This window comes from Gossypium hirsutum, chromosome D09, assembly GCF_007990345.1.
Source record: "Gossypium hirsutum isolate 1008001.06 chromosome D09, Gossypium_hirsutum_v2.1, whole genome shotgun sequence".
Lineage (NCBI taxonomy): Eukaryota > Viridiplantae > Streptophyta > Magnoliopsida > Malvales > Malvaceae > Gossypium > Gossypium hirsutum.
In genome coordinates this window covers 25378925-25397246 of record NC_053445.1, presented here as the reverse complement: position 1 = coordinate 25397246, position 18322 = coordinate 25378925, and the positions used below count along the sequence as shown (strand labels likewise).

The following is an 18322-nucleotide window of genomic DNA, read 5'->3' as shown; positions in this document are numbered from 1 at the left end:
TTTAGCTTAATTAAGAGTAATTGCGAAAAAGGATTAAATTAAATAAAGGGTAAAAGTCTAATTATAGATCAAAAGAAAATAAGAGGGACTAAATAGGTAAATAAGCCAATGACTTAAGATTAGGCGACATGGAAAAATCTTAGATTTTTCTTGATTTATATTTATATTATAGGAAATAAATAAGATAAAGATAATTGTATGGTAATTAAATTGTATATGTGTAATATATGTATTTGTACACTTGTAATATAATTGTATATTTTTCTTAAATTTTAATTAAAGGTATTTATATATTATATATTAAATTATTATATTAATAAAAATCTAGATTAGTTAAATGTTAAAAGAATATAAAGTAAATAATAATAAAAAAGCAAAAGAAAGAAACAGAAAGAAAGAAAGAAAGAAAGAATAGAGACTTTCGAAAGTAAGGAGAAAGAAAGAAGAAAAAGAAAGAAGAAAGGGAAAATTAGGGTTTTAAAGCTTGAAATTTAATTGTTAATATCAAGCCTAAAGCATCGGCCCAAAAAGGAAAAGAAAAAATCGTTGAGGATTAAATCCGAAGAGAATTCTAGTTTGTATCACTACAATTCAAAATTTATCATTATTATGTGTGTAATTTACTAATTATGTGTGGTAAGTATTTTAAGGTAAGTGTTTAGTAAAATGAAAATTTATGATTGGGTATTGAAAGTGAGACTGATACTGAACTGCATTAAGGAATACTGAATATTGTTTTTGAGTACTGAATTGAATTGTGAAGTTACTGAATATTGTTATGTGTACTGCATTGAACTGTGAAATTACTGAAGTAATGAATTATTGCAATACTGTGAAACTGATTTAAATAAGGAATTATCATTGATACTGAACTAAGATGGAAATTGTACTGAAAAGTGAATTAAATACCCTATTAACTAGTCGGGCTAGTCGGATATAGTTGGCATGCCATAGGATATGGAAGAGTACGGGTTTTTGCTAGCTTATTGATCAGGTATTTATATGCCGACTACTGTTACTGTTACCGATTCGACACTTTGTGTGTCAAATACTGTTACCGTTACTGTTATAGATTCAACACTTTGTGTGTTGAATACTATTACTGTTACTGTTACTGCTACCGTTACTGATTATTGTTTAGATGCTGTGTACAGTTAAGGTACAATGTGTAGTACTGGTGTGTTGGTTGGAATCCGTGTATCAGCCAAATCTGAGTCAAGTTAATAGGGGCAAATGAAATAAATTTACTGATAAAATTAAATTTGAATGATATGACATATGTGAAAAGGTGAGAATTGAAATAAAGAAATAAGAATGGTATATATATAATCAAATGATAATATAAAAGACTGAATTGTTCATTAAGTGATGATAAATGTAATGTAAAAGTGTGTGTGGGTGTGTGGATTTAATGTATTTAAATATAAATTGAATTATAGTGATACCATTGAGTATATGCATACTCAGTGTACGGGTGTTTCCGTGCGTAGGTTGTAGAAGTCAAGTACTAAACCAGCATCCAAAGCTAAACCCGACTTCAGCAAACTTTTGGTGATGTATATTTTCTTTTGGTAATGTGGCATGTACATAGGATGTATATAAAAGTTATTATGTTTTGAATATAAATGGTTAAAAATGTTAGTAGTACAAGTCTAAGAATTATAATGAAAGAAGTTTATCCGTTTCAATTTAATTAGTACATTGATAAATGTAAATTGATATTATATTGAATTGGTTGAATTGGTTATGTTTGGAAATGGATACGGTTTTAATTGCAGGGAGTTTTATGTAAAAATAAGTAGAAATACTGTCGAAATTTTTAAAAAAAATTACGAAATTTTTTTCGGAATACTTGAACAAGTTTCGTTCTACTTTTAATACATGTTATGGGCTTCGAGAGTCCATTATAGGGATTTAATTATTAAATTATACTATGAATGTTCTTTTAATTATGAATTATTCGTAAGTTGTCTATAGGTCCGGTAATGCCTCATAACCCTGTTTCGACGATGGTTTGGGGTTAGGGGGTGTTACAGTATAAAAATTCAATTTTTTTACTTTAATATTAAAATCAAGAGCTTTCATGAGTAAAGATTATAGATTTGAGGCTTATTTAACTACAAAAATAGCATAAGGCCTATTTAAACAAGATTAATAGTTTAAGGGCTTTTTTAGTATATTAGCCTTTTTTTATATGTTTAAAGCATTATTGTAAATTTATATTTTATTGTGTATATTTTGACATATAAATATTTTATTTTTTAGAAGTAATTTATTCGTATTTTATTCATTTTACTTTTTTATGTAATTATTTTTCCTATGTTTAATGTATCAATTCATCTAATACTTCAGATGGTTTTCTTAATAATATTTTCTAAGCATATTTTTTTAAAATTATACATAATATTGATTGATATATAAATACATTTAGCACTTGATGTCTATATATTCTGTTAAATTTATCTTAATTCTAAAAATATCAACCTAAATTTTTAAATCATGACCAAATTAACCGAATGCCTAAATTTTAAGTGCTAAACTTGTTATTACACCAATCAAAATTATGTACAACTGATATAAAATATTAATCTCATAATTAATTGCCAATCGTTGCTGATTTTTAAAATTAATAGAAATTAAATTATTTAAAATTTTTTTGAAAAGGACTAATTTACTAAATTTTCAGAAATGGTGTACCAAAGAAAAGAAAATGATTAATAAGCTGTTTTTGGGCTTTGAATGTTTGAAATAAAGTTGGACTCATGTTTTAAAAGGTCTCATTGATTTTAACTTAATGGACTGGAATTGGAAGTTGGATGAATGAATATCCGGACAGGAACAGAGTAGGGATCGACTGGAACATGTCCGCATCACCAGGATTGTGATCCTTGCTCCAAACTTCCACATCTCTGATCCTTTCCTCTCCTCTGACTTCACCATATCCTTTCCTCTCCTCTGACTTCACCATATCCTCCTGCCAATCATATACCCTGCCACGTTGTCCCACTAGCTCAATTTCATCTCTTCAGATCACCGCACAATACAACAAAACCACCGTTTGAAGATCTTTAAACTTCCTTTACACTACTTCCTCAACCCCCTGTATTTCACTCTCCCTCTTTTCTTTTGAGACCCATCAACCAATTATGATTTTTCTTCATAACCAACTTCTTTTAGGACTCTTGTTTTTAAGGTAATGTTGTGAATCTTGCTATTTGTAGAAATGGGTTGAAGGCTAATCAAACTAGGTAATCTAAGATGAGGGTTCTTGAATGCAGGAATCAGCAGAGTGCACATGTTTGGGGTTGTACAAGGGTTTGACAGTTCGATTTTTCTTTAGGTAAATGCTTTCTCTTTCTTTTTCCCTTCTTTAAGTAAGTCAATGGAATTCAGCACGTTGGTTTTGGGGAAATAAAATCCAAAAATTTATATATTTTTTGTATAGGGCTTAGATAAAGATATGGAGATTGAGAGTTTTATTAACTTATCCCTAGTTGGATTTCTAAAGAAGATTTGGAGTTCTTAGCTAATATTTATAACTTGGGGAGCTTTCTTTCTGATTCTTTTAAGATTTTGGTTTCCATTTAAAATTGCTACTGATTGTTTACCACTTAGGATTTGCTAATGCTAGTTTGATGCATTGAAAGATTGCTAAACTTAAAAAGTTTTATTTATGAAATCTTGACATCTGAACTTGCTTCCGCGTTTTAGGAATCTCATTGTGGAATTTATTTTCAGTGGGTATGCATTGAGGGGAACGGTAGAAATTGCGGTGACAAGCAAAACTAGAAATATGCTTGAGGCTTTGATAAGAGAAGGATCATTCAAATGGTTACTTAGCAAGCGAAGCTCCTTTGCAGAGGAAGTTGAGGAGCTGCAGAGGTCTCCATCTGCTGGAAGGAATTGGATTCCTGAGCTCTCTCCGGTTGCTAATATCGTTGTGCGCCGCTGCTCAAAGTAGGTTTCTTTTGCTGCTACTTTGCTATTGCTGCATGCCTGTTATAACCACGAAAAATCATTTTGCAAGTTGCACCTTAAATTGAATGTTGTTTTGTTAAATTATGTCCATATGCTTCTAATTCAGCCTAGATACAAATAGGAACAATGTGCATTTCTGTTTGACTGAAATACATTGTCTCCTTGTGGATAACAAAAACAAAATGATGCAGAATGCTGGAAACTTCTTCAAATGAGCTTCTAGAAAGCTTTAATGCCGAGGCATCAGATTCTGTGAAGTCACAGCATGCAAGGAATTTTTTGGAATACTGTTGTTTCAAGGCTCTTGCTCTTTCTACTCGAGTAATGGGTCATCTGGCTGATAAAAAGTTTCGACGCCTTACATTTGACATGATGGTGGCCTGGGAAGCCCCAGCATCTGCCAGTGAATGTCTAGTTAATGTAAGCTTCATATTTTAAGTCTTCTTTATTTTTATATTTGTTTTGAAAAGGGGTGGGGGGATTGGCATTTTGGATCATCTCGCAAACCTTCCATCATGTCGTTGGGCACATGTCCGACACTTGGGGACTTTCACCCCACAGTAGTGTCCTGCTTCATAGAGGGATCCTTATCTTTGTTAACATGACATAACACAGATACGTGTGCGCAATATGAGTTGAAATCTACTCTTGAACATGTGGACTTGGCTACATCAGACGAGTCTATTCACTTATAAAAATGAGATGCTAGAAAAAAAAAGGATAGAGATGATGCAGGAGATTGAGATTGTTAGCCTAAGGGAGTGGTTTTTTACTGGAGGACCAGCATTTGTATGAACCTAATTCCATTAGATCCCAAAAAATCCTAACCATGAGTTAAACATAAAATTACGCCAAAAAGTTATTAATGAACAGAAATTGAGAGGAGGTTTTATTTTTTCATTGTCTTTTGAGTAGATACGTGACCTTTATCTTTGGCTATGGGTTGCCACAAACCTAATTATTATTTAACAGTTTCATCTTTCAGCATTTAAAGTTCAAAGTTAGTCTGCACGGAAAAAGCTTATGCTAGTCTTGGGTTTTCCAAGAGCTAATGCTCCTAATTATCTCTTTCCAATTGGTCTTAGCTTGGTCCAAATTCAATTTTAGTTAAAACAATGTTAGAGTATCTTGTATTAATATATTTTTGTGACATTTTAAAATAACAGATCCCCGTATTATATCCTATTTCAGTCACTTTTTAGATGACTCCATATGTCCAAAAATTTAAGCAAATGATGACTCTGACCTTTACACTATGATTGGATTGAACTAAAACAAGGGAAAGGAAAGGAAAGTAACATCCTATCCCTTGTTTGGATAACTTATTTTATTTAAGCAAGGGAAAGTAATGGTAGTTGAATATCCCTTACTTTCCCTGAATTACTTAGTTTTTATTTACCCCAATTTGAGGGAAAAGCTAACGAAAGGAAATCCTATCCCTTGTTTGGATAACTTATTTTATTTAAGCAAGGGAAAGTAATGGTAGTTGAATATCCCTTACTTTCCCTGAATTACTTAGTTTTTATTTACCCCAATTTGAGGGAAAAGCTAAGGAAAGGAAAGTGAGTTTTATTTTAAGATGCAAAATATTATTTTTATCCTATTAATTTTTTATATAAGTTATTTTATAAAAAAATATAATTAGAAAAAAAATTATAATCAATCATTTCCTTTACTTTTCACAGTTTAACCAAGCAAAAGGTTGTAAATATTCCTTTACTTTCCCTTACTAATTTTAGCATTCCAAATAAAATAAACATGTATCATTTCCTTTCCTTAGCCTTCCTTTATAATTATTTACCCATGCATACCCATATTGGACTCCCAAATCTGAGTACATATAACGTAGCTTTTCTGTACACATTTAAACAGTTTTCATGCACTTGGCTAATGGGTTTTCCAGTGCTATTACTAGTCCTACAAACCTAAGATTTGATGCTGAAACTTTTTGTGATAATTTTGTCTTACTTGCAGTTAGATGATGACCTCTCAGTTGGGGTGGAGGCCTTCTCTCGAATAGCACCAGCAGTTCCAATTATTGCCAATGTGATTATTTGTGAAAACCTTTTCAACGTTCTTACAATCTCAACAGATGGTCGACTTCATTTCTCTGTCTATGACAAGTACCTAAATGGACTAGAAAGGTAAGGACCTTTACTGTGTGAGTTTCTATATGCTTTTTTTCCCCTCTTTTTTCTGTTTTGTTCTAGTTATGCATTTCTATTGCAAAGTTTTATGGTCAAATGAAAGGTCTCTTCTTAGCTTATATTCCTTGAAGGTTTAAATAACTGAACAACCTAGAGGGAGATACTAGAGGACATATAACCAAACCTAGGGGGACCATGTTAAAGGGTTTGTAAAGTCTTGAACTGATTTTTTTAAAAGTATAAACTAGTCTTGAAAGGGCTTTGGCTACCATCTTAGGTAGAACTAAAATAGTTTGTCCAGTAAAAGCTACTGGAACAAGTGCTGAAAGTTTTTGCGAGAAAGGGAGATGCAGATTTCCAGAGAGTAGAAAATTATATACAATTTTTAAATTGTTCTAAGGTGCATATCTAATATGACTAACTAAAAAGACTGACTTGATGGGTGTGCAACCAAGTCTATTTCACACTAGCTTTTGGGGCATGACTTCTGCTGGGAATTGCAAAGTAGCACCTCCATTAACCTCAACCCAATATGTTTGGTGGGAAAACTTTTTCGATAGGTTTTAGTGCCGAACCATATAAGGTCAGAACTACAGATAGGGAGGGACATTGATTTTTCCCTATCAAAGATGTCTCTGGAAGGTTAGAGGCTGGGAAATGTGAATTATTACTGGTAAAGGAGTACACTTGTAGTTTAAATTGCATTTTAATTTATTTTTGGTTAGAACAGTTTGCTTTAGTGCATGATAGTGAAGCTCGTATGCTGTGTCCTATCTCTATAAATTGCCTGGTTAATCTCTTTCTTATGGCTTTTTACTGAATGGATCTGATGGATAATCTGCTGGCTTAGTCTTGACTTTTTGGTTATACTTCACCTCAACATAATAGAAACTCGTATATCTAGTTTGAAGGGTTCTATAATACATGATAATACTTGTTATGCTGTTATGTGATATTATATTAATTGAAAACTATCTTTAAATTTAAGATTGTGCAAAATCATTAACATTCTCCTTTGCATGTAATCCTGATATAAAAAAATTGAAACAAATAGGTCTATGAATAACTTGGCCTCAATACTATTCTAAGATTTAACTAAAACCAATTGGCTTATATGATATGCTAGGTTCTTCTCAGAAGCATGGTATAATCTATTGACTATCTTTTTTATTCAGTTGCTCACTACACCTTGTTTCAGTTTTTAGTTTTAACTTTGTCTGTAACATATCCTTTTAGTAGGTTTACGCATCTAAAAATTGTGTTCTAAAATATATTCTATAGAGTGATAAAAAGGATGAAGAGCCAATCAGAATCATCTCTTCTGTCTGCTGTTCGACGGTCAAGAGGAGAAAAGATACTCGAGGTGGATGGGACAGTCACTACTCAACCAGTTCTTGAACATGTTGGAGTATCAACTTGGCCAGGTAAGTTGATTGGATAGCAAACATTGTAATTAATAGAATATGTTCCTTGATGATAGGCATTTCTGCAACAATACCTTTTCCTCTCCCTTTTTCCTTTGATTCTCTTGCTCTATTTTTGGCAAATAGCCTTCTCTGAGGTTGTTCTTTCATGTTTGCAGGTCGGTTAATAGTGACAGATCATGCATTGTACTTTGAAGCCCTTAAAGTTGTATCTTATGATAAACCTAAAAGATATGATTTGTCAAATGATCTAAAGCAAATCGTTAAACCTGAGTTGACTGGACCATGGGGTACTCGACTTTTTGACAAGGCAGTCTTGTACAAATCAATTTCCATGTAAGGCATGGTGCAGATTTATTTTATTTTCTTCTTATAACTGTCTATCCAGTAGAATTCTGTAATATTCTGGTGTTAAATCAATCTTGAAATTTATTTCTTGCTTTGGTTTTAACATGATGCTTGTCTGAGAATATATAATTTATTTATTGACTGTTTACCATCTTTCCCTTTTAGATCAGAACCAGTTGTTATAGAGTTTCCTGAGCTTAAAGGGCACACTCGGCGTGATTACTGGCTAGCAATAATCCGGGAAATTTTATATGTTCATAAATTTATAAATAAGTACCGTGTAACGGGAGTTGAAAAGGATGATGCACTTTCAAAAGCTATTCTTGGAATTTTACGTGTGCAAGCCATTCAAGAAATTAGTTCTTCAAACCCTGTTCAGTTTGAGTCTCTTCTCATGTTTAATCTTTGTGAACAATTACCTGGGGGATATTTTATACTGGAGACTCTTGCAAAAATGTCAAAGTCTAGGGAGCTAGATCGAGGTAACAATCTTGTGGCTGGAGGTGGCATGTACTCAATCTCAGCCTTGGCAATGGTTTCAAACTTGGGTTTTGTGTTTGATTCATGTTCAAGTTCAAGTAATCCAAGTGAGGCTGGACTTCTTGTTGGTGAAGTAGTTGTGGGTGAGATGAGTTTATTGGAGAAAGCAGTTAAGGAATCCAGAGACGACTATAAAAGGGTGGTGCTAGCACAAGAAACAGTTGCTGGGGTTAAAGTAGATGGTATTGACACAAATTTAGCTGTTATGAAGGTATTTGCTTTATAATGTACAAAATGTCAAACCTTGTTCCTTTTCATTATTCAACTGAAATTAAGTTTGTTAAATTAGTGAGTTTGAATAACGGTCCGCTTTTGAATTTTGAGTACCGAGTAAAATGTAGTTGGTTGACATTGTAAATGCTTCATGCACACTTGTCTATCTTTTCATGCTGCCATTAAATTATAATTCGGTGTTAGTTAGCAGAAGAACTAATTTGGACTGCAGTTTTGGTAGTATCATGAACTCATATTATATGGGTCTGCCTTTCTCATCTTCTTTCTAGTGTGGTTCCAACTTTCATGACTTGTTTGGTGGTCTCATTATCTTTTTTAAAATTTTGTACTTGCAGGAGTTACTTCTTCCAGTATTGGAAGTTGGGAAGGGCCTTCTTTCTTTGGTGTATTGGGATGATCCTCCAAAGTCATTAATGTTCTGCTTGATTTTCACGTTCATAATTTTCAGGTAATTAAATTGAATAAAAACTTTTTTCTTTATTATTAATTGTTCGGTGAGCACATGGTATCAAAACCACTATATATCTGTGGGGTTTATGTGAGGTATATGTTTAATTTCCAGACATTATATTTGGATGTATTCTGTATTGAGGTCTTAAAATGATCAATGTTGGCCTTATTTTGTTTTTATGCTTAACCATTGACATGAAACCTTGATTCAAGCTGATGTAGTCTAGTGACTAGATTACAAACCTGGATTCAAAATTATGTTAATCCTTTTGTTTCAGATATTGTCAACTCAGATACTTAATGGAAGAAAGGAATACGGAAACTGTCTTGGACGTGAAATATAATGTTTTAAAGATATTTGTTGGGGTGTTTATGTCCTTGTTGCTTTCCTGACATGTTTTACTACTGTTTCACTTTCTTCTGTAGTGCATGCTTTTCTTCTTAATGCTAATGGCTGGTTTTACTTCTTTTATTAACGATCCTTAGTTAAGCTGGTGTAGTTCTACTGATGTCTAGAAATCATGTAAATATTTTGATACGATACTTCTTAGCTTACATACTCTGTTTAGTTGAAGAAATATGTTTTAGACATGATTACAATGATCTAAGGATTTGTGTGAAAGAAGAGTCAACTTTGAAGTAGAAAAAGTTCCCTGCTCTACCTCAAGGGAAAGGTTCATGGTCTAGTGCCTTCCTTGGTACCTATTTGAGAATGGAACTGTCAACTGATGGGTTCATTTTCTAATGCACATCTTCTAAATGCCCCCGGTGGCTGGTTTTGTCCATCTATCTGAACTTAATATAAACAATCCTGAGTTAAGCTGGAGTAGTTCTACTGATATCTGTGAATCAAGTCAAGTGTTTGAACGAGTACTGTCAACTTAGCTAAGTCGAAAGAAAATGTCTTGCTCATGAATACATGGATTGAATGAAGGGTTTACGTGAAAGTATACTTGAATTAAGAAATGTTAAACTATGCTATATTACAAGGTATAGTATGGTTGATCTAATTGAAAAGATTTCATCGTAAACTTGCATGATCTTAATGGAAGTTCTCTGTTATCCGTTTGCAGGGGATGGGTGGGTTATGCCCTTGCATTGATGGTGTTATTTTTTGCGATCTTTATGGTTCTTACGCGATTTTTCAACCAAGGCAGGCCTGTGGATGAAATCAAGATAATAGCACCTCCACCTATGAATACAATGGAGCAGCTTTTGGCTGTTCAGAATGCAGTATCTCAATTTGAACAACTTATCCAAGACGGAAACATCATTCTTCTCAAGTTCCGTGCCCTGTTGCTGTCTGTTTTCCCGCAGGTTGTTCTCCCTACTTGTCACCGTAGAGTACATAAGACTGATTTTATTATAGTCTGCTTGACTTTGTAGCTACACGATGTTTAATCTACCAGGCAAGCGAGAAAGTTGCGGCCAGTCTTCTGTTGACAGCTTTGATGGTGGCATTATTGCCTGGTAAGTACATGTTTCTCCTGATCTTTTTGGAGATATTTACGAGGTATTCCCCGGCGAGGAAAGCAAGCACAGAAAGATGGATGAGGAGATTGAGAGAGTGGTGGTTCAGCATCCCAGCAGCTCCAGTGGTACTTGAAAGAGAAAAGGAAGATAAGAAGAAAAAGTGATTGTATGTTCAAATTTGTTTTTCTTTGAACTGTACATAATTTTTGTATATGTAAAGTAATGATTTTTATATTACATTACAGAACTCCTGAAAACTGGATGTCAGAAATTGAAAAATAGTAAAACACAATAAGAGAACAATAAGATAAATGAATGACACTTGTTTGTGCCGAAAATTGATGTTGTGGCCTTTGTTGTTTTGATCGGATGGTAAAGGTTTTCTTCTGACATACTGTTGTGCATTTAAATGTAAATATCAACATGCCAATATATGATACCAATAAGAGGAAAGTATCCAAGAAAACAATAATTCAAACATTCAACTGACAATCTTTTAGCTACAATATTTAAACAAGAGACTTTCAAGGATCTATCATGGTTTAAGTTTTATTTCCATGTACTCTAAACTTCACGACAGATTCTTATAAACTCTTATTCAAATAGATGACTCAGAAAAGGAAGATGAGAATTTAGAAAACTGAATCTTTTACTGATAGGTTGGAAGGCTTTTTTTTATAAAAATATCCAAAATTTTGTATTATTTCACTTTAAAAATTATGTACGTAAATGACCTGTTTTGAACAATAAACATTGTTGATGTCATTGTCATTGGCGTCATCAAATTGAAGTCTGAATATATAAAACATTTAGGGACCTAATTGGATAAAAAAAGTGGTGAGGTAATTCCTTCTTTGCACCAATTAAATGCTTTTAAACTATTGATTTATTTGCATGTTAAGTCGTTCTCTTTTAAAATTTAAATTTAAATAGCCCTTAAAAAATATAAGAATAACAAAAAAACCTCTTTTCAATTTTTACTTTTTAAGAATAATAAACTTAAAAACTATATAAAATTTTTACTTAAATTACTTAAATATATCCTTCAAGAATTTTCGTTCAAGCTTACGAATTTTCGTTCAAGCTTAGAAATTTCTGAACATCAAACGTACAAAAGGAAACACTAAGAATTCCTAACATATAGGATTCACGACACCCTTTAAATACAATAAAAATTCTTGACACCCTTCAAATAAAGTAAACCATAAAGATTCTTGACACACTTCAAATAAGTAAACAGCAAGGATTCCTGATAGAAGTAGACTAGTTAGTGTCTTCATAATCAGTGTTTTCTTTTCTTCTAGGTTTTTTCTTTCAAAATTGACCCAAATAAATAAATTATTTATGAAAATGGTCCAAATGCAAAATCTTTATGGAAACTGATCTGTTTTCTATAGTACATATTGGTATCGGCCATCTCAGCACCAGCACCAGCACCACCCCCTATCATCCCCTAATGATTGCTCGGTTTATAAAATTTGATTTTTTGTGGCAACATCAATATGTATTTTTTTTTCAAATACAATTTAAAAGCACTGGTATTACAAGATTAAAAATAAATAAATAATAAAATTTTAATAGGTGTCGACATTCACGTTATCGGCATCGGTTCAAATTTTAAAAAAATTGATTTTTTGCTTTTTGTGTGCTCTGGTTACCATCTACGGTGGAACATTAGCCTTGAGAACATCAATCTTATTCTTGAAGTGACCGGCATTGACTTATTCAATATTGTGGCTTGATTTGAAAAAATTAAGGAAAAATGAAAAGAAGAGGGAAAGAGAAGGGAGCAAGAACAATATAGACTTGAGAAATATAACAATTAATAATAACAGTAATAAGATTAATTAATTGTAAAATAAATAAGAGGCTAATAGGGTCACAGGAAAGGACAATTAAAAACAAAAGGAGATTGTAAAATAATTATTCTTGAAAAGAAAAAGAAATTGGGTTGATAAATTTGACTTTCAATGTACGTTACTTAATAAAAAATATATTTTTATTCTCTAAAAAAAGGGTGACTAAAAGTTTAAGGAATTGAAGAGTTGGGAATGAAATCTTTATTGTAATTAGATTTTACATTAAAAAGAAACCGGTATATATTTTACTTAATAAAATTTTATTTCAAACTCTTCAATTCCTTAAATTTTACCTTTTAAATTTTCTTTTTTTATCAAAAATCACGACACTGGTGTCAATAATGATAACACCAACCTAAAAAAAAAGCAAAAAAATCATTTATTTTAAATGTGAACCAATGTCGACAACGTTAATACCGATACCTATTAAAATATTATTTATTTATTTTTAAATCATGGAATACCAGTACTTGTGTATTTGAAAAAAATATATACGGGTGCCGGCGAACACAATGCTGACACAAAAAAACCATTTTTTATAGACCGAGCAATCATCTAACAATCATTAGGGGATGATGGAGGGTGGTGTCGACAGTGAGATGGCCGGCACCAACATTGTAGAAAACATGTTTTCGTACAAAATTTTGCACTTAGATAATTTCCATAAATAATAAATTTATTTAGGTCAGTTTTGAAAAAAAAACCTCTGAAGTGAGGTTGAGATTTATTTTCATCCACTCCCTTTTTTGTTTGGCTGTGTATGCTTTGATCTCCATTTCTTCATCGAGATTTGGTTCAGTCTCTGTGTCTATCCCCATGTGAGTAATCTTTTCAATTGAGTCATCGTCTATCTATTTGGCAGAAATACTGTAATATCATGGATAATCTTGAGACCATTTTGATGGGTCTGGAATGATTGTCCTGTAGTGCTTTATTATTGTCATTATCTCTTGTTGATAAGGTCCTAGGGTGTCTGGCCAAAGATCCCATGGTGCATCCACATCTAGTGGTGGCCATATCTCAAGGGGGATTGTTCTGTTAAGTTTACATGAATATTTTTGGAGTTTTCTGTATTCTTTATTTAGATTTTTAACATTGTGTAGGTTTTATTATGCAGTTTTTATATTTTAATTTTATTGCTATCTTTTTTATTTTATAAATTTCGAAATTTCAATTTTGACTCAAATAGTAACTATTAAATTTATTAATTAAAACATGATTACTTTTCTACAAGTAATATAGCATTATATAGATATAATAAGCTAAACATATCATTACACATTTAATGATACAAAGATTTTGAAAGACACAGAATTTAACGGTTGAGCTAATGATTGATCAAGACTTGTAAAAAACATACAAAAACTGAAAGTGAACAAACTAGATTATAGTAATGACAGAATTTGACCTAAAAATGCGAGCTCAAGCAAGCATGGCCAGATTGATCCGGTTTCTGAACTCACAGCAAGCGAAGGGATGCAATTTAATTGTCTCGATTGGGGCCAGGGGCATATAGTCTCTCCTTCCCATCAGAAAAGCACTTGGTTCTATTATACTTTCATATTTTGTTGTTAACACAAATATGATACATAATTAGGCAACATATACACTCGAGTGTCACATTCCTACGTCCAGAAGTGTACATTAGTTTTCAATTTTGATTAGCTTAAGCCAAATAAACAGCGGCAGAAAAAGATACTACATCATCACAGTACAAACAACACATGAAAGAAATTTAGGGCCTTCAAATCTGCCCCTAGAATTCAACTTTCAGAAGCTATCAACCTACAAATAAATAAACAAGGCAGGCTCAAAGGAGATGAATACTGAATTGGCAGCTGAATTAAAGCAGCAAATCAATCAATTTTAGTCAGCTGAGATTTGTCTTCTTTTATCAGTATATGGCATGCAAACATAGCTGAAGTAGAGTCTTGTCATTGGCGCAGAATTTGCTGGAGCTGAAGCACTTGATTCCTTTGCTCTGTAGGCAAGAGATTAATCTGTTCCGGAGTGAGGCTCATCACCTGCTGAAGTAACGCCTTCTCCATCTCAGGAGTCAACTATAAAGAGCCAATGGAAACTGTTAATGGAACTACTCAAACTACTGACCAATTCTATTTGCTTGTATGAAACTCAAAAGTTTGGATAATCACCGATGCAGGACGAGGGGGCTGATTTCCTGGAACCATCTGACTGGAAACCAATGGTGAGGGTCCTTGCAACTGAGTTAGTGTTGAATTATCTGGTTGACTAGGTGTCCACGAAGATCCTCTATCTGCCTGCATCGAACCTCCTACTTGGTTGCCAAACTCGGATCCTAAATGCAAGGCTCCTGCCTGAAAGAATAACCATAACACATACAAAAGATGTTGTCAATTGGCAGAGTCTAATAAGCCATAGACATTTCCCACAGGATACTATTACATTAGAGATGGAACTTTTGTTTCAACTAAAAATTGAAAATCAAGTGCAGGAGTCTAAAACTCCAGTTAATATGTAGCTTTCCTCATTAAGATCTCATTATTTGCTCTTTGATTACTCAAAAATTAGTAAAGTTTGAATAGTAAAAATATTTGATTAAAAATGACTTATAGTAAAAAACAAACCATATTTGATTAAATATAAGTAACTTTAAATTTAACATTAATCCATATCTTTTAGCCCCATGCAAAACTAAAATCATGCTTCCTTATAATGTTATTATTAACCTTTATTCTTTCAGAAGTACCTTTTTTAATTGGTATCCAAAACACTTTTCTTACTTCTTTTTGCTTTTGGTGGTAATGTAACAAAAACAATAACTAAAAAAAAAAAAGAAAATAATTTAACTACTTGCACACAAATTGTAAAAGCAACTAAAGAGCAAACTTGAAAACAATGAGCCCATCTTGCATGTTAAGGATAATTTAATTCAGTTATTAAAGCTTTACCTTTTATTAAATCAAGACCAGTTACAAACTCATAATCTTTCTTCACCTCATTCAATGGATTATAATTACTCCAGCCTGAGCCAGAACTCTAACTTACATAGCTAGCTGAACGAATTTAATCATTCAAAGACAGCAAGCTCTGCTCAATGGTAGCTACAAATACATTTCCCCTTATTGACATGTGTGCAGTGGAAGAGATACCACATGTAATCAGACATTTCTCCACCTTGAAGTACATAAATTCCACCTAACTACTATTGCAATCACAATTGTGTGCACTTCTAACTTGCAATTGTGTTTTCATCTACATGTACAAGAATTATCAAGGAAAAGGGACTCAAAAACAGATTTTCACAATTTTAATGAAGCCCGAAGCCAATCAGTTCAACAATCTGTTAGCAGTGGTGTGAATAACAAGGCAGATATTTGTCAGACTTTTTCAGAGAGACAAAAAATAATCTATTACACACACGAGGTAAACTATGGAATGTTTATAGCCTGCCACTTAAACCACTAGCGTGATTAAAAAAATGAACTCATTTTTTTTAATAATCAACCCAATTAGAATGGTCCACTAAGTGATAAAACCAAAACACATCAAACAACTAAAATTTGCACATACCTGATTTTGATACACTGATTGAGCTGGCAGCTGATTTGCACGCGGTGGCTGCCCTTGTGGAAACGAAGGTCCAAGGCTAGGAGGTCTATTACCTGACTGAGTAATTCAAAAAATAAGAGAAATTATTGCAGAATATGTTATGAAGGAGACACCCAAGACTGACTTCCAAACTGCAACTTTTGACTTACATGGAACATCGGCTGTGAAAGATGCTGAGCACCAGGGTGTTGGAAACCAACATTAGGACCCATTTGTGGGGCATGCTGATGATGGAAACTCGGAGCTGATGAAAGTCGTGCCTGTGGTTGTATTGGTGGCTGCTGATGCATATGAGGAATTCCAGTTGTTTGAAATGACTGCTGCAACTGGCTAGAGGATGTTGACATATGGGTTTGATGATGAGCAGGAGGATGTAAAGGTGACTGCAGAGGAAGTTGAGGTGCATTTGGGAGTTGGGAGGAATGTGGAAGAGACATTGGAGGATTCAAATGGACCTTTGTTTGCTGTGGTGTCTGTAGGGAATGTGGTGGTATGGATTGAGACTGAAGATTTGCAGCAGGAACAGAAGCAACGGAGATTCTTGTCCCAGCTTGGTTTTGATGCTGTTTCCTTACAGGAGCTTGGATCTGGGATGGAGCAGCTTGTTCTTGCAAGCGAACTTGACCTGGCAACAAATGTGCTGGCTGGATATTTGGCTGAGGGGGTGGTTGTACTGATTGCTGAGATTGTTGTGATGCAGGTGGCTGAATAGCTGGAATCTAAACACAAACAGTAAGTACACTAGCACAGTCCCTAAACATAATTTCAAGGATGATATTACAGAGATCAAAAGCATACCGCTTGAGGGGGCTTAACCATTCCGAGCATAATCTGAGCCTGAAGAAACAAGAATAATCAAAGAAACCTAGTCAGGCATGGAAGCTACTAAATCAACAGTACACCATCTAAAAAGTAGATGCAATTTAAAGCAAAAGAAGGGTAATTAACCCATCAAGCTGTGCAGCACTCTAGAACAAGTCCATCAAGAAAGATGGTTAGCAACTTCTTATTTTGAGTTGCAACTAGAACTAAACGCATCTCATTACTACAAAGCTAACTCCAGAGACCTAATTGTCCATACAAAGGTTCCGAAATGCTTGATTCCTAGTGACAAGCTAACATCAACCTCTATACCAAGAAAAGGCAACAAAAAATTACAACTTCAGCCTACAAGGGATATCAAGAGAGTGTAAAGCTAAAGGGTTACGCGATGCTAATAGTAATATCAATCAACAGTCAGTCATGCACATAACTAGTATCAATATTAAAACAAAGGAAGAAGGGAGTTTTTTTCATATTTGAAAAGTAAATAAACAAAGAAGAAAAGGGAAACCTGGAAAAGGGCTTTCGTCAAGAGAGGATTTTGGATAAGGATCTCCCTCGCCTGCTGCTGGTTTTGTTCTATAAGTGTCTGTATATACCCAAAATAAAGAAGGAAAAACCACTAATTAGATTTAACGGCTGAGGAAGTGGCGTTTGGAAGAAACGAAAATAAAATTTTGAAACCAAATAGAAAACAGAAAGAGAGAGTACCTTCATGTTTGACATAATATCATAAAGCTGGTTCTTCGACATTCCGGCAATGTTGGCTGGCAAACCTTCGTCAGCAACTTGCTTTCCCGCCATTGTCTCCGCCGAGTGTTACAGCAAGCAACAGAGATCAGGGAGTGGTTTTCGGCTTCAGTCTGAGAACTTATAGCGATGTGGTTTTGAAAGGTATTAGCCCACTAAAATGGAATCGACCTTAAAAAGAGGTCTTAGGCTTAGCCCAGGCTTTTTTTTTTTTGTATGAGTTGAAAAAATTAATTTACTATACACACACACACACACACGAGGGAAGTCATTAAATTTTTTGTAGGGTTAGAGGTTATGTTGTATATTTTTATGAGTTAAAATATAATTTTTTATTATATTAGTTTATATTATAATTAGTTTATATTATAATAGTTTTTAAAAGGATTAAACCAAAATTTTAGTATTTGGAAGGCAACTAATAATTTTACTTATATTAAACAATGTTTTCTAAATCGAATCGTTGGTCGGACCGATCAGACTATTGATTCGTTGATTCAATCGGTATAATGGGTTTGATTAGAAAATTATTAAAAATTTAAGTAATAATAATATTAAAAAAAATCTAGTTCAACCGGTCTTTCACCTAGGTCAACTAGTTCAAAACCCTTTCCGGGTCGATTCCCGATCCGATTGGCCAGTTTGGTTTGGTTCAAACAACATTGATATTAACTTAAAATCTTATAAATTTTGAGATTAAAAGAAT

The 18322-nt window shown here is 33.4% G+C and overlaps 2 protein-coding genes across 3 annotated transcripts; one reads left to right on the top strand and one right to left on the bottom strand.

Moving 5' to 3' along the window:
• Window positions 1-2801: 2801 nt before the first annotated feature.
• On the top strand, window positions 2802-10932 carry LOC107892033 (uncharacterized). Of its 2 annotated transcripts, none has more exons than XM_016816999.2 (11): window positions 2802-3193; window positions 3279-3340; window positions 3739-3957; window positions 4170-4398; window positions 5953-6122; window positions 7407-7549; window positions 7708-7885; window positions 8063-8648; window positions 9007-9119; window positions 10195-10438; window positions 10531-10932. In XM_016816999.2, exons 3-11 carry the CDS (start codon window positions 3794-3796, stop codon window positions 10756-10758), a joined length of 2055 nt encoding a protein of 684 aa, XP_016672488.1. In that variant the 5' UTR covers window positions 2802-3193; window positions 3279-3340; window positions 3739-3793; the 3' UTR covers window positions 10759-10932. The 2 variants fall into 2 exon arrangements, with proteins under 2 accessions (XP_016672488.1, XP_016672487.1); XM_016816998.2 differs by having other exon boundaries at window positions 3712-3957.
• Window positions 10933-14097: 3165 nt separating this feature from the next.
• Window positions 14098-17793, bottom strand: LOC107892032 (cleavage stimulating factor 64). The gene is made up of 7 exons (XM_016816997.2): window positions 17578-17793; window positions 17378-17455; window positions 16843-16881; window positions 16194-16763; window positions 16006-16101; window positions 14607-14789; window positions 14098-14513 (listed from the first exon to the last, which is right to left on the bottom strand). Exons 1-7 carry the CDS (start codon window positions 17668-17670, stop codon window positions 14388-14390), a joined length of 1185 nt encoding a protein of 394 aa, XP_016672486.1. The 5' UTR covers window positions 17671-17793; the 3' UTR covers window positions 14098-14387.
• Between the last annotated feature and the right edge of the window lie 529 nt (window positions 17794-18322).

Coding starts and splice junctions, on each gene's coding strand:
- LOC107892033 (XM_016816999.2), top strand. CDS start 3,794: ATGCTTGAGGCTTTGATAAGAGAAGGATCATTCAAATGGTTACTTAGC. Junction 7,550..7,707: donor TGGAGTATCAACTTGGCCAG/GTAAGTTGATTG, acceptor TCATGTTTGCAG/GTCGGTTAATAGTGACAGAT. Junction 7,886..8,062: donor TTGTACAAATCAATTTCCAT/GTAAGGCATGGT, acceptor TTTCCCTTTTAG/ATCAGAACCAGTTGTTATAG.
- LOC107892032 (XM_016816997.2), bottom strand. CDS start 17,670: ATGGCGGGAAAGCAAGTTGCTGACGAAGGTTTGCCAGCCAACATTGCC. Junction 16,764..16,842: donor TGGTTAAGCCCCCTCAAGCG/GTATGCTTTTGA, acceptor GTTTGTGTTTAG/ATTCCAGCTATTCAGCCACC. Junction 14,514..14,606: donor AGCCCCCTCGTCCTGCATCG/GTGATTATCCAA, acceptor GGCTCTTTATAG/TTGACTCCTGAGATGGAGAA.